We start from the raw sequence: 15,111 nt of genomic DNA on the forward strand, positions 1-15,111 counted from the left end.
TCCTAGATCTGTACCTAGGGGGAAACTACACACCCCAGAGCTGTGTTAAACCAGAATAATTACATGTAGTTGTTGTCTCAAATTCTTCAGAAATGCCCATCTGTCAGAATGAAGACTACAGTAGGCTCTCTATCGTAGCCTGGTTATACCAGAGTGAATGTGCTAATTGTGTTCAGTCTGGTGGTTTAACCAGGCTATGGGCTCTCATCAGGGCCGTATTCACAAACTGAGTAGGAGTGCTGATCTAGGATCAGATGTATTATCTGAGAAAGAAGGAACCCACACACTGCTCTTGCTAGAATCGCTGCTCTTTATTAAACTTCAGGTATCCGTCAGAGCAGTGTGCGGATTTCTTTATTTTTTTCACATGTTATTCAATTGTTACCATGCACCTGCAAATAAATATAGCTAGGATGTGCGAGTGCCTTTTTGAATTTTGATTCATTATGACCTAAAAGGCAAACTGAGCCTACATCAGCACTACTATTCTGAGAGGCTTTATGAATCAAGAGAAAATAAGCTCTGTAAAGCAGTGTTTCTCTCATGGTGCTTTGAGTTTGGGTTAACATTTGACAGCCTCTTTGTCGTAGAGATGGAACAATATTTTTGTCTCATGTTCTTTTTTGATATCATCTGGAGGCCTGGAGGAATCCGGTCTGTGCAATCATTTCATTCCTTACATCCAAAATGGCAGTCGGGCTCCCGAGTGGCGCTAGAGGTGTCATTACAAACCCTGGTTCGATTCCAGGCTGTATCACAACCGGCCCGTGATTGGGAGTCCCATAAGGGGTCGCACAATTGTCCCGGCGTTCGTCCGGGTTTGGCCTGTTCTTAACTGACTTGCCTAGTTAAATTTAAAAAATACAATTCCCTACATAGTGCACTACTTTTGTCTGGAGTACTATGTAGTGCCATTTAGGAAGCAACCCTATCATCTCATGTTAGTGGGCTATTTTGGTGTGTGCTGCAGAGGATGTCTTGGGCATTTTCTCATGTTTCAATCAATAGAGGGTTGCTAATGGACTGCACCACTAACCCAACACTTGCCTATGAAGTGTGCCTGCGCCACTGAAAGTAGTGCACACTCACAGAAACAAGATGCGAGGGGGGGGGGGGGGGTTCAATTTCCATGAACCTAAAACACAGATTTATTATGAAGGTCTACATGTATTATTATGCACAGTGAACTAATCAGCCATGTCTTATTCTACACACTGACAAACCATCACGCAGGGTTTTTATTTTTGCTGACAAACGAATGATCATGGTTACATTCATTTAAGAACTCGTGGATTTAAACATGTCAAATAACATTTTTGGTACTGAACAGTCTAGTGTAGTAGGGACACACCTCCTTGAAAGACTAGTACCAGTCAATTCTGACTTTTCAGGAAGTGTCCCACCACAACCGTAGGCGGAGGAGTCGACAGTTCATTCTAGCTAGAAAGTAAACAACTAACGTTAGACACACGGCTAAGGACATGAACTGATAGTAACTGTGTATCACGAAGATTGGATCGCGATTTAAACAGCGGGACTGTAATGCCTGGTAAGTTTGTCACAAAACTAAACAAACGATTGCCTAGCCGTTAACGTTAGCTCGCTAACTTTCCCTAACCCATGCAAGTGAGACCGCTGGTTAGCTTGCTAATTAACGTTACCTATCAAACAACAATATTTGATAATGGACAATGGTCAGTCAGACACAAAGCTGACTATTCAAAACAAATAAACGGAACTTAGTTTGCGTTTTTCCACATTAGATAGCGAAGATATGCGATTTTCCATTGTATCTGGGGATTGTGGAGGCACTTTCCCACTACGCAGGGTCCCGTGATGCCCAGCCATCGTTAGGTCATTTATTCATACTACCTACCGACCCCCAAAAGTTTACAAATGCCTTCAAATCAAGCCAAAACCAGTTACTTTCAGATGGCCAACTAAATTCAAGCGCTGTTGACTAAGATATACAATGTAAAGTGAACAAACCTAACTTAGTTTACACAGTTTTCAGCAGCAAGTATTACTTTCATTATCTAACGTTAGCTGTGACAACTGGCTGCATTGTCGGAATGTGAACGTTTGTTGTCAAGTTCTTTGCAGTGAGCTAGCTGTCAGATGGTGGTTCAAAGTCAAAACCCTTTAGCTTAGGTTCAGAGATTAAACTTTTTTTTGGTTTGCTGATCATACATTTTCTCAAAAGGTTTTCCCTAATATGCATTAGTGCTTTTTACAGTTACCTTTTTTTTTAACTCTTGGTAGCTGGTGGGGGAAAGTGGAGTCATGATGTTTCCATTTGAGAGGAGGATGGTGAGAGTCATATGACAGAAGGCAGCTGAGGGCTGGTATGTCCCTATAAAATGTCCCTTTGCGGGAAAACGCAGACGGAATCCAGACAAATTAAACGGGAATTAAACAATATTCAAAAATGTATTGAACTTAGTAGGAAATAAACAATGTATTTAACTTATTGGAAAATGCATCAGTGACTCGTATTTTCCTGCAACTTTCTGAAACTGCTCAGGAATGCTCCTGTCTGTCCGTTATTACAGAGGACAATTTGGACGGGTTATATATATTTTTTATTCCCCAAACTGTCCCCTGTAATTATTTTTTGTTTTCATAAAATTGACAGTTATGACGGAAGCCTGGAGTTGTTTTTTTTTCTAGGCGTGAAGATATTTAAATAAATCCAGGCGCTAACAGGCTGCTGCTACACTGATAATTCGACCCCTAATTTTTCCCTCTCAAGTGTCTAAACCATACCAAACCATCTTTGGTATAGTGTCGCAATAATGTTTGAATTGAGGAAGTGCGATCATAATCATTTAGTTATTTTAGTGATCCGCAGTACTTCCTAAATGCCCCCCAGCCTTCAGAGGTGAGCTAAACATTGCAGCTGCACTTGAGATGCGTTTTAAAGGCTATGGATGACAAATGTAATTTATCATTTCTAAACGTTTAGGTCAGTTGTATGATGCTTCGCGATCTATTAATAGCAAGGGTTGCATTAAATATGCGCAATATTTTTTACTGATGCGTTTGGGAATATTCATACGCACAAAACAGAAACAAAAGCATTCACTGTGAAAGTTGATACGTGTAGGCCATTCATGTATAATAGTTCATGCGCAGCACTTCGTTCATTTTATCGAATCAGTTACTGTTTTCTTGCTCAAACCGGCGAGCAACACCTGTCAAACTCAGACATTTCTCTCAAAACACACGGATGTCAATTCGCACGGGACTAGTATTATCAAAGGAGCTTGGAGTTCGCCCCAAAAAACTGTAGGTTATTCAGGCTGGAATTGTTACTCTCCTGCCATGTGAAAATGACTGCCATGGCAGATTCGGACGGGATTTAAATAACAGATGTGGTGTTTAGTGCTCGTGCACATAATTACATTACTCGACCTCCCTCAGTAAAACTAATCCCGGGATGGGATACATTTTACCGGGCAGGTCATTTAGTAATGTGTACGAGTACAAACCACATTCGTCATTTTAGTCCCGTCCCGAATCTGCCATGACAGTAATTTGTACTATTATCCCAGCTCTAAAAACCCTACAGTTTTTCGGCAAACTCCCAGGTCCTCTGATAGTACTTATCCCGTGCGAATCGTCATCCAAGTGTTTTTGAGGGATATTACAGATGCTGCACACAATTTGTGTAAAAACATGGGAACAAATTGATGCTTAAAACAAAGCGTTATGTAGGCAGCCTACAGATGAATGATCTGCTTTGTCACATATCTAGTGCCATACTTCTCTTATAAAAGATGAAGTGGACGATATTGTGCCAATGAATTGCCAAATGCGTCAGTTAATTAAATGTCTGCATAGGTTACAGACAGTTCATGATTCTTATTGATATGCATTATTATTTTTACTTTCTCCGACATGAATGCCAATATTAGGCTATCCCTAGACATGTCAAATATCTTCACGCATAGAATAGCATCCAGGCTTCCGTTATTAACGGTCCATTTTGAATTAGGGAAAACACTTTTTATTTAACTTTTATTTAACCAGGTAGGTCAGTTGAGAACAAGTTCTCATTTACAACTGCGACCTGGTCAAGATAAAGCAAAGCAGTGCGACAACAACACAAATTACAGGTACATGCTGGAGTAATAATTACATAATAATACTAGTCCCGTGTGATTAGGGTTTAGGGTTCATATCTAGCGGATTGCTGTCATGATTATTTGCATCAATTCAGTGGCCGTTTCGTTTAGCAAACTGCAGTCACTTGAGCACGACAGTAACACCGATCTCTGATTGGTGCCGCGTACAGTGTTGCCATGTTCGCAGTTTTCCAGAATTTTGAAAAATATGTCGCAGGGGAAAATGTATGGGTTGCGGGTTTTGGGGCTATTTTTAAGTTGCACCGCGGCCGCCATGTAATTTCTCTTTAAAATGTGTGTATATATATATATAGATTAGTAAACAGACACTTCACAAGTCCTCAACTGGCAGCTTCATTAAATAGTACCCACAAAACACCAGTCTCAACGTCAACAGTGAAGAGGCGACTCCGGGATGCTGGCCTTCTAGGCAGAGTTCCTCTGTCCAGTGTCTGTGTTCTTTTGCCCATCTTAATCTTTTCTTTTATTGGCCAGTCTGAGATATGGCTTTTTCTTTGCAACTCTAGAAGGCCAGCATCCCGAAGTCGCCTCTTCACTGTTGACGTTGAGACTGGTGTTTTGTGGGTACTATTTAATGAAGCTGCCAGTTGAGGACTTGTGAAGTGTCTGTTTCTCAATCTATACACTCTAATGTACTTGTTCTCTTGCTCAGTTATGCACCGGGGCCTCCCACTCCTCTTTCTATCCTGGTTAGAGCCAGTTTGCGCTGTTCTGTGAAGTGAGTAGTACACAGCATTGTACGAATTGCGTCGTGCGTAAGAACATCCCTTAGCCGTGGTATATTGGCCATATACCACGGCTAAGGGATGTTCTTACGCACAATGCTGTGTACCAGTTGGCCATATACTGGCCATATACCACACCCCCTTGTGCCGTATTGCTTAATCATAGCAGTCAAACAAGTTACATTGACATTCATTGATGGGAAACGATCTAGCGAGTTTAATTAAGGCAAATGATCTTTTCTCTTGCGACATTCAAATACATCTCAATAGTTTTTTTTTTTTTAGAAAACCGAAATTTGTTTCTAACGTCGTTACTACGATATTCCTTCTTAATTGGCTCGATAACGTTATGGAAAAAGGGTTTATTGTATAAATATGTCAGTTCCTCTCTGGGCTATTTTTCAGGCCTTCTGGGACAGGTTTTGGGCTACAAATGTTAGCTAGACCTGGCAACTCTGGCCGCATGCACACTTGTACCTACACACACAATGCACCATGCAACATTTCTTCAATTCCCCCCCCCCCCCCCCCCCCCCAGACCTCAAAATTGGTCTCCTGATGTGGTTTAAGCATTGTTGTCGACTTTGAACGTCCAATGTTGTTTTGTATTTTTATTTAAATAGTGTAATTTTGAGGAAGAACTGGGATAAACAGATTGTATAGGGCCCTACACTAGGAAGTTGAGGGCACCTGAGGGTTAGCCAACTCTAGGCGGCCGAGGCTTAGCCGACTCTAGGCGGCCGAGGCTTAGCCGACCCTAGGCGGCCGAGGCTTAGCCGACCCTAGGCGGCCGAGGCTTAGCCGACCCTAGGCGGCCGAGGCTTAGCCGACCCTAGGCGGCCGAGGCTTAGCCGACCCTAGGCGGCCGAGGCTTAGCCGACCCTAGGCGGCCGAGGCTTAGCCGACCCTAGGCGGCCGAGGCTTAGCCGACCCTAGGCGGCCGAGGCTTAGCCGACCCTAGGCGGCCGAGGCTTAGCCGACCCTAGGCGGCCGAGGCTTAGCCGACAGAGGACTAGCTGAGCTGCATCTTTACAATTTACACAGGATGATACATTTCTCCGATTAAATAGGGCTGGCTACAACATAACAATGTTTTGTCTTAGCATTGTGTATGACAGAATGACATTTTGACATTGTCACCAAAGCCCCATACACTACCCACCACTGCGACCTGTACGCTCTCGTTGGTTGGCCCTCGCTTCATACTCGTCGCCAAACCCACTGGCTCCAGGTCATCTACAAGTCTCTGCTAGGTAAAGCCCCGCCTTATCTCAGCTCACTGATCACCATAGCAGCACGCGCTCCAGCAGGTATCTTTCACTGGTCACCCCCAAAGCCAATTCCTCTATCTACCTCATCCCCATACTGTATTTATTTATTTTTCTTACTTTTTTGCACCCCAGTATCTCTACTTGCACATTAATCTTCTGCACATCTACCATTCCAGTGTTTAATTTCTATATTGTAATTACTTTGCCACCATGGCCTATTTATTGCCTTAACTCCCTTATCTTACCTCATTTGCACTCACTGTATATAGACTTTTTGTTTTCTTTTTTCAACTGTATTATTGATTGTATTTTTTGTTTATTCCATGTGTAACTCTGTGTTGTTGTATGTGTCGAATTGCTATGCTTTATTTTGGCCAGGTCGCAGTTGCAAATGAGAACTTGTTCTCAACTAGCCTACCTGGTTAAATGAAAAAATAACAAAAATAAAATGTTGGTTTGATTAGACTGTGCTAGTCAGTCTTCTAGAAAAACTTTTTCTATGGCCCCTAGACCAAGCTTTTTACAAAATATGTTGCTTAAGGTGTGCTTGTGTGTGTGTGTGTGTGTGTGTGTGTGTGTGTGTGTGTGTGTGTGGGGGGGGGGGGTGTCTGGTACTGTGACAGCAGGAAATAAAACAATATATTCTCTCTCCCTCATTTCCTTCCCCCTCTCTCCTTCTCTATCCCATTCTCTCCTTCTCTCTAAGCTGGTCAGGACTGTAACCATGCCCATGTTACCTGTAGTGCCTGAAGTCCAGAGTCATGTGCTGGCTGAGTTTGACTGTCTGGAGCCCCTGCTCTCTGCCCTCCGCCTGGACTCTGGCAGGCTTAAGGTAGGTCACGCATGCACGTTATTATTAGTTGAGAAAAGTTTACAGGTTCGACTCCAAAAATTAAATTGATTTGTTGAAGGATGAGATATCAAGTGGATTGTAAGGTTTTTATTTAAGTCAGTTAAGAACAAATTCTTATTTACAATGACGGCTTACCACAACAGTGGGTTAAATTGCCTTGTTCAGGGGCAGAATGACAGATTTTTACCTTGTCAGCTCGGGGATTCGATCTAGCAACCTTTCGGTTACTGGCCCAACGCTCTAACCACTAGACTACCTGCCGCCTCTAGTGTATTGAATTTAAAAAATAAAATTACTTTCCAGCTCCTGTGAATAGTTTGTTTTAGTCTGATTAATCAGTCTGTAATACACAATTGATATATATACAGGCTGGCACGTTGGAGTGCAAAATCGTGTAAATGTTCGTTACAAGCCAGAATGTTGAATTTACATTTGAACTTATTCTACTGGTTGTCTGTGTGGTTTGTCCTTCAGCTGTTCGAAATTTGAGACAAAATATGTAGAAATATGTTTGTATTTCCGATCTTCTGTGACGTAAACACTAGCACAATATGTAAACGATAGCACAATATGTAAACGATAGCAGACAGCACGATATGTAAACGGTAGCACAATATGTAAACGATAGCACAATATGTAAATGGTAGCAAACAGCACAATATGTAAACGGATAGCAAAATATGTAAACGGTAGCACAATATGTAAACGATAGCACAATATGTAAATGGTAGCAGACAGCACAATATGTAAACGATAGCACAATATGTAAACGGTAGCACAATATGTAAATGGTGGCAGACAGCACAATATGTAAACGATAGCACAATATGTAAACGATAGCAGACAGCACGATATGTAAACGGTAGCACAATATGTAAACGATAGCACAATATGTAAATGGTAGCAGACAGCACAATATGTAAACGATAGCACAATATGTAAACGGTAGCACAATATGTAAATGGTGGCAGACAGCACAATATGTAAACGATAGCACAATATGTAAACGGTAGCACAATATGTAAACGATAGCCCAGTGTAACCCAACCACAGACCGAAAGTTGCTCGCTGGCAGTGGCAAACCTACCGGCTCTCTAGAAAGTTGTAAAAAAGTTGGGCAAACAATACCTTCCTGTGGATATTTTGTCTCAAATTTCGCACAGACAACCGGTAGAATACATTTAAATGTATTTTTTTTTTTTTTCAACATTCTAGCTTGTAAGGAACATTTACACTCCAATGTGTCAGGCTGTATATATCAATGAATTGTTTATTGAAGCCTGATTTTAATCAGACTGTGTTTTGAAAACCCTCTCTTGTCTGTCAGTGCACCTGCCTGGCAGTATCGAGGAAGTGGCTAGCTTTAGGAACATCAGCTGGAGGGCTGCACCTCATCCAGAGGGAAGGATGGAAGCAGAGGCTCATCCTCACACACAAGGTAGCGTATATAATGTTGTCGTCTTCTCCCTGGTAATACAATTCAATAATAAACGGCTTGACAGGATATATAAGACCAGTTTGTTGTTGTTGTTAGATAGATACTGTACATACTCCTGTTTTTAAGAACTTTGCACGAGCGAGCCAGAACAGCACACCTCCTGTTTCTGTAGTGAGGCAGCTTGATGTACCAGTACACCCCCTAGACAGGACACTAGTCTATCTCCTGTTTCTGTAGTGTGAGGCAGCTTGATGTACAGTACACCCCCTAGACAGGACACTAGTCTATCTCCTGTTTCTGTAGTGTGAGTCAGCTTGATGTATCACACTAGTTTGTCGCAGGGCCTTACCCATAATCCATCTCCTTAATTCTGTGTGCCAGGTCCCATTTTTCCTGTCTTTGGTATGACTCGGCCAGGGATCAATAAGTGTACTATTTCTTCTATTCCAGGAGGGATCTATCACTCAGGTGTCATGTTGTCCACATGATGAAGACTTTATTGCTGTGGCAACAAGGTCAAAAAAAATGTTTTAAAAATAACTCAAAGCATAGAAATCAATTTTGAAGTTCACATGTTTACTTACTTTCAGTGACTTCAACTACTTCAATAAGTAAGTGTCAGGCTTTTTGAGCTTGCTTTCCTGTCTGTCTGCCTCCCAGTCTGCCTCTCTCTCTGTCTTTCTCTGCATGTTGGAAGTCAGGACCTGGTTGTAGATAAACTAGGGGTAGATTTGGGATGCAAGGTTTTCTCTCTCTGTGTGTCTCAATCACGGTCTGGTAGTCTAGGTGTTAGTACTATACTACTGTCTCTTGTCCTCTAGTCAGGGTCTGGTAGTCTAGGTGTTAGTACTATACTACTGTCTCTTGTCCTCTAGTCAGGGTCTGGTAGTCTAGGTGTTAGTACTATACTACTGTCTCTTGTCCTCTAGTCAGGGCCTGGTGGTGATCTGTCTGTCTGTCCACTCTCAGTCAGGGCCTGGTGGTAGTGTGGGAGCTTCAGCTGGAGCGTCGTGGCAGACCAGAGAGGGTCAGTGTTTCCTGGGAACACCGTGGCCAGACGGTCACCTCTCTCTGCTGGGACACCGCAGCCCTCAGGGTGTTTGCTGGGGACAAGGGGGGCAAGGTGTCCTTCCTCCGCGCTGGATCCTCCAAACTCGGAAAGGTAGTGGGAACTCACCGTTGGGTTTTATTTTGGGGAGGTGAAAGTTATATTAGCCTGGTCCCACCTCTATTTGTGGTGTCATGCCACCTCTATGGTCTTTGTCATGCCAACTCCTATGGTCTTTGTCATGCCAACTCCTATGGTCTTTGTCATGCCAACTCCTATGGTCTTTGTCATGCCAACTCCTATGGTCTTTGTCATGCCAACTCCTATGGTCTTTGTCATGCCAACTCCTATGGTCTTTGTCATGCCAACTCCTATGGTCTTTGTCATGCCAACTCCTATGGTCTTTGTCATGCCAACTCCTATGGTCTTTGTCATGCCAAATGTCTGGCATGAGAACACTGGTAATGGTTGGCTGTACAGCAAACATCTGGCACCAAGCTAGGAATAGCTACTGCACTCAATATAGCTACTAATAGCTACTGCACTCACGTAATTAATTGATTATCAGGTACAGTTTTTTTTTCCCCGTCCCCATTCCCGTGATCTATTTACAATCTCCATCTTACTTATCCTGTCTATTCCCACGATCCTTTGTTCTGTGTTGTCCAGGGCTCAGCGTTTGTGATCTTCCCCATCCAGACCATCACTACTGTGGATTCCAGGGTGGTTCAGCTGGGTTATCTGGACGGACGACTACTTGTGTCCTCTCTCAGCCGCTGCTACCTCTGTGACACGGAGAGGTGAGTGTGGGGATGTAACTGGGGGCAGTAGGCCGCCCAGATGTTACAGAAGTGTTGTGGAAGCATAGAAGAAGATATTTTTTTATATTTAATATAAAAAATATAAAAAATTATTAACATTTTAATATTAGTGTGTCATATTATCTGGTCAATGTCTCAGGTTTGGTCTATAAGGTTTAAAGTACGACCCAGTTCCTCCTCTCACTATCCACAGGGAGAAGTTCTGGCGTGTCGGTAACAAGGAGCGTGATGGGGAGTACGGAGCGTGTTTCTTCCCTCTGAGCCGTGGCGTGACTGCTGGCCAACCTCCTCTGCTGTACTGTGCCAGGCCTGGGTCTAGAGTCTGGGAGGCCAGCTTCAGTGGAGATGTCCTCAGCACGCACCAGTTTAAACAGCTGCTGGCCGTACCATCTGTACCTCTCATCAGCTACAGGTGTGTGTACGGTGGCCTTCAGGAAATATACCCTTTTGACTTATTCTACATTTTGTTGTGTTACAGCCTGAAGTCAAAATGGATTAACCTCTCGGGGATCGATCGAGACAGCCAGTGAAATTGCAGGGTGTCAAATTCAAACAACAGAAATCTCATAATTAAAATTCCTCAAACATACAAGTATTATACACCATTTTTTAAAGATAAACTTCTTGTTTATCCAGCCGCTGTGTCCGATTTCAAATAGGCTTTACGGCGAAAGCACACCATGCGATTATGTTAGGTCAGCGCCTAGCCACAGAAAACCATACAGCCATTTTCCAAAGAAGTAGAGGTGTCACAAAAGACAGAAATAGCGTTAAAATTAATCACTTACCTTTGATGATCTTCATCTGATGGCACTCCCAGGACTCCATGTTAGATAATAAATGTTAATTTTGTTCGATATAGTTCATCTTTATGTCCAAATACCTCCTTTTTGTTTGCGTGTTTAGTCCAGTAATCCAAATGCACAAAGTCCAGACAAAGTCAAAAAAGTTCCATTAAAGTTCGTAGAAACATGTCAAATGATGTATATAATCAATCTTTAGGATGTTTTTATCATAAATCTTCAATAATATTCCAACCGGACAATTCCATTGTCATTAGAAAGGAAAGAGAACGAGCTTCGCACTCATGCGCGAGACTAGACTAATGTCTTTCAGATCCCCTTTCACAATACAAGCCTGAAACAACTTCTAAAGACTGTTGACATCTACTGGAAGCCTTAGGAAGTGCAATCTCACAGACACAGGATATTGGATAGGCAATCACTTTAAAAACTACAAACCTCAGATTTCCCACTTCCTGGTTGGATTTTTCTCAGGTTTTTAGCCTGCCATATGAGTTCTGTTGTACTCACAGACATCATTTTAACAGTTTTTGGAATCTTTAGAGTGTTTTCCATCCAAATCTACCAATTATATGCATATCCTAGCTTCTGGGCCTGAGTAACAGGCAATTTACTCTGGGCACGCTTTTCATCCAAACTTCCCAATGCTGCCCCCTATCCCAATGAAGTTAAATAGTTTTTCGTTTTTTTAACCCATCGACACACAATACCACATAATGACAAAATGAAAACATGTATTTTGTTTTATTATTTATTGAAAATTAAATCCGGATATCTAATTTACATAAGTATTCACACCCCTGAGTCAATACTTCATAGAAGGACCTTGGTGGCGATTTACAGCTGTGTCTTTCTGGATAAGTTTAATAGTTTTCCAAACCTGGATTGTGCAAGATTTGCACTTTATTTATATTTTCATTCATCAAGTTGATCATTGCTAGTCAGCCATTTTCAAGTCTTGCCATAGATTTTCAAGACGAGTCCAAAACTGTAACTAGGCAACTCAGGAACAATCAATGTCGTCTTGGTAAGCAACTCCACTTTTTTTTACCCATCTACCAATAGGTGCCCTTCTTTGTGAGGCATTGAATAACATCCCTGGTCTTTATGGTGGAATCTGTGTTTGAAATTCACTGCTTGACTAACATGCTGACCAGACCGGACACGTCACATGCGCGAGCTTGGCAAAATAAATGTAGAAATCCATGTTATTCAATTATTGCACCCACACTGCTTGCGCGCGCCAACGAGCATCTGGGTTTACAAGGGCTAAAATAGAAGTCATTCCTATTTCTGACGGAGATCGCGCTGAAAGTCCTGCCTCTCCCATCTCCTCATTGGTTTATAGAAGCAGGTACCCACGTGCCATCTCCTCATTGGTTATACCCACGTGGGTGATTGAAAGACGAACTGTTTTGCCTGTAGTCGTGGTAATACTATGAACAGTTAGATGCGATCACCATATAAGTTCAACGATGAAAAAGCCTGGAAGGAGGATAGATGACTAGAAACGATTTGGTTGGCCGTTTTGTGTGTGGATTAATTTGTCGGAGTAGAGGACCTTGGGCAGTTCAGGTAAAATAACAACTCAATGTTTATATCCCAGGACAAATTAGCTAGCAACAGCAAGCTAACTAAATAGGACAAATTAGCTAGCAACAGCAAGCTAACTAAATAGGACAAATTAGCTAGCAACAGCAAGCTAGCTAAATAGGACAAATTAGCTAACAAGTGCAAGCTAACTAGCCAAATTGCCATACATGTTTAATGCTTTTTGACCTGTCCCCAAATTAATGTCATTGGTTCAGAGTTTGTTTTAATATTTTAACCTGTGTGTCGTGATCGCGTTTGGTGTGGGGGGACAAAATACATTTATGCTTGATAGCACACGATGGCGCACGCTCGCAGCTGGTTTGGGTTCTGTGTAAGGGACCTTAGAGATGATTGTATGTGTGGGGTACAGAGATGAGGTAGTCATTCAAACATTGTGTTATACACTATTATTATTGCACACAGTGAGTCCATGCGACGTATTATGTGACTTGTTAAGCACATTGTTACTCCTGAACTTATTCAGGGTTGATATAACAAAGTGGTTGAATACTTATTGACTCAAGACATTGCTCAAAATATAATTCCACTTTGACGTTATTGGGGTATTGTGTGTAGATCAGTGACCTAAAAATATTTTTTACATTCAGGCTGTAAGAACAATGTGCAAATGTGTGTGTGTGTGTGTGTGTGTGTGTTAACTTCTAGGTCTGAGAATCTAGGGTGATTGACTCATTGTAAGCACATTGTAAGTTGTAAGTACATTGTAAGCTAATATATACAGTACTAGTCAAAAGTTTGGACACCTGCTCATTCTAAGGTTTTTCTTTATTTTTACTATTTTCTACATTGTAGAATAATAGTGAAGACATCAAAACTATGAAATAACATATGGAATCATGTAGTAACCAAAAAAGTGTTAAACAAACAAAATATATTTGAAATTCTTCAAATAGCCACCCTTTGCCTTGATGACAGCTTTGCACACTCTTGGCATTCTCTCAACCAGCTTCATGAGGTAGTTACCTGGAATGCATTTCAAGTAACAGTTCAACTATTTGCCCAAGATGGAGAGTGATGGAGTGCTGCATCAGATGCCCTGGTCTCCACAATCCCCCGACCTCAACCCAATTGAGATGGTTTTGGATGAGTCGGACCGCAGAGTGAAAGAAAAGCAGCCAATAAGTGCTCAGCATATGTGGAACTCCTTCAAGACTGTCGGAAAAACATTCCAGGTGATGCTGGTTGAGAGAATGCCAAGACTGTGCAAAGCTGTCATCAAGGTAAAGGGTGGCTATTTGAAGAATCTCACATCTTTTTTTGGTTACTACATGATTCCAAATGTGTTATTTCATAGTTTTGATGTCTTCACTATTATTCTACAATGTAGAAAATAGTAAAAATGAATAAAAACCCTTGAATGAGTAGGTGTTCTATAACTTTTGGACAAATAGCTAGCATTTCGGTAGCACGACTGGGTAAGACACTTCAGGAGGGCGGTCACGTGTTTACGAGGCAGAGGTCCTGGGTTCGAGCCTCTGTATGAACATAAGGAAGCTGTACTCGCTTTAAAGCCGTGTGACGTCCTTTACACTAATTCTGTTTTTGTTGTTGTTTTTTTTATCTGCAGAAGTGAGCCCCATTACAACCCAGCCCAGAAGAGTTCCCAGTCAATAGCCTTCCCCAGACTGTTATACTTTGGGGATCAGAACCTGCTGACCTGGACAGACTCGGCTATCTATGTCTTCACTCCTCAGAGTGGCCAGGTACTGCTGTGGACCGAGGTCAAAGGTTAGTAGCAGTAGCTTTAGGTAGTAGTTCAGCATTCTCCAATAACAACAAACTAACTACACTGACCAAAAATATAAACGCAACATGTGATGTGTTTGGTCCCATGTTTCATGAGCTGAAATAAAAGATACCAGAAATATTCCATACGCACAAAATTTTTATTTCTCTCAAATGTTGTGCACAAATGTATTGACATCCCCTGTTAGTGAGCATTTTTCCTTTTTTTTTTTGTCAAGATAATCCATCCACCTGACAGGTGTGGCATATCAAGAAGCTGATTAAACAGCATGATCATTACACAGATGCACCTTGTGCTGGGGACAATAAAAGGCCACTCTAAAATGTGCAGTTTTGTCACACAACACAATGCCACAGATGTCTCAAGTTTTGAGGGAGCGTGCAATTGGCATGTTGACTGTAGGAATGTCCACTGCTTCTTTACCTGTGGGATTGTCGGGTGAGGAGTGTGTGTAATGACTATTTCTGTCTGTAATAAAGCCCCATTGTGGTGAAAAAGGCATTCTGATTGGCTGGGCACCCATGGCTGCACCCCTGCCAAGTCATGTGACATATATAGATTAGAAATCGTTGCATGTTGCGTTTTTATAATTTAGTTCAGTATATGTTGTATTTGAGTGTACATTTCAGATCTGTGACTATTT

At 41.9% G+C, this 15,111-nt stretch overlaps 1 protein-coding gene across 1 annotated transcript in view; it reads left to right on the plus strand.

Annotated features, from left to right (window-relative positions):
- Nucleotides 1–1,378: 1,378 nt before the first annotated feature.
- hps5 (HPS5 biogenesis of lysosomal organelles complex 2 subunit 2) overlaps nt 1,379–15,111 on the plus strand; it is a 38,111-nt gene continuing 24,378 nt past the window's right edge. Inside the window, exons 1-8 of the mRNA XM_055924353.1 lie at nt 1,379–1,549; nt 6,851–6,976; nt 8,325–8,435; nt 8,886–8,950; nt 9,405–9,597; nt 10,153–10,283; nt 10,498–10,716; nt 14,289–14,449. Of these exons, the coding sequence (XP_055780328.1) occupies nt 6,869–6,976; nt 8,325–8,435; nt 8,886–8,950; nt 9,405–9,597; nt 10,153–10,283; nt 10,498–10,716; nt 14,289–14,449 (988 nt within the window). The 5' untranslated portion in view covers nt 1,379–1,549; nt 6,851–6,868. The remainder of the gene's footprint in view (nt 1,550–6,850; nt 6,977–8,324; nt 8,436–8,885; nt 8,951–9,404; nt 9,598–10,152; nt 10,284–10,497; nt 10,717–14,288; nt 14,450–15,111) is intronic.

This window comes from Salvelinus fontinalis, chromosome 5 (assembly GCF_029448725.1).
Source record: "Salvelinus fontinalis isolate EN_2023a chromosome 5, ASM2944872v1, whole genome shotgun sequence".
Lineage (NCBI taxonomy): Eukaryota > Metazoa > Chordata > Actinopteri > Salmoniformes > Salmonidae > Salvelinus > Salvelinus fontinalis.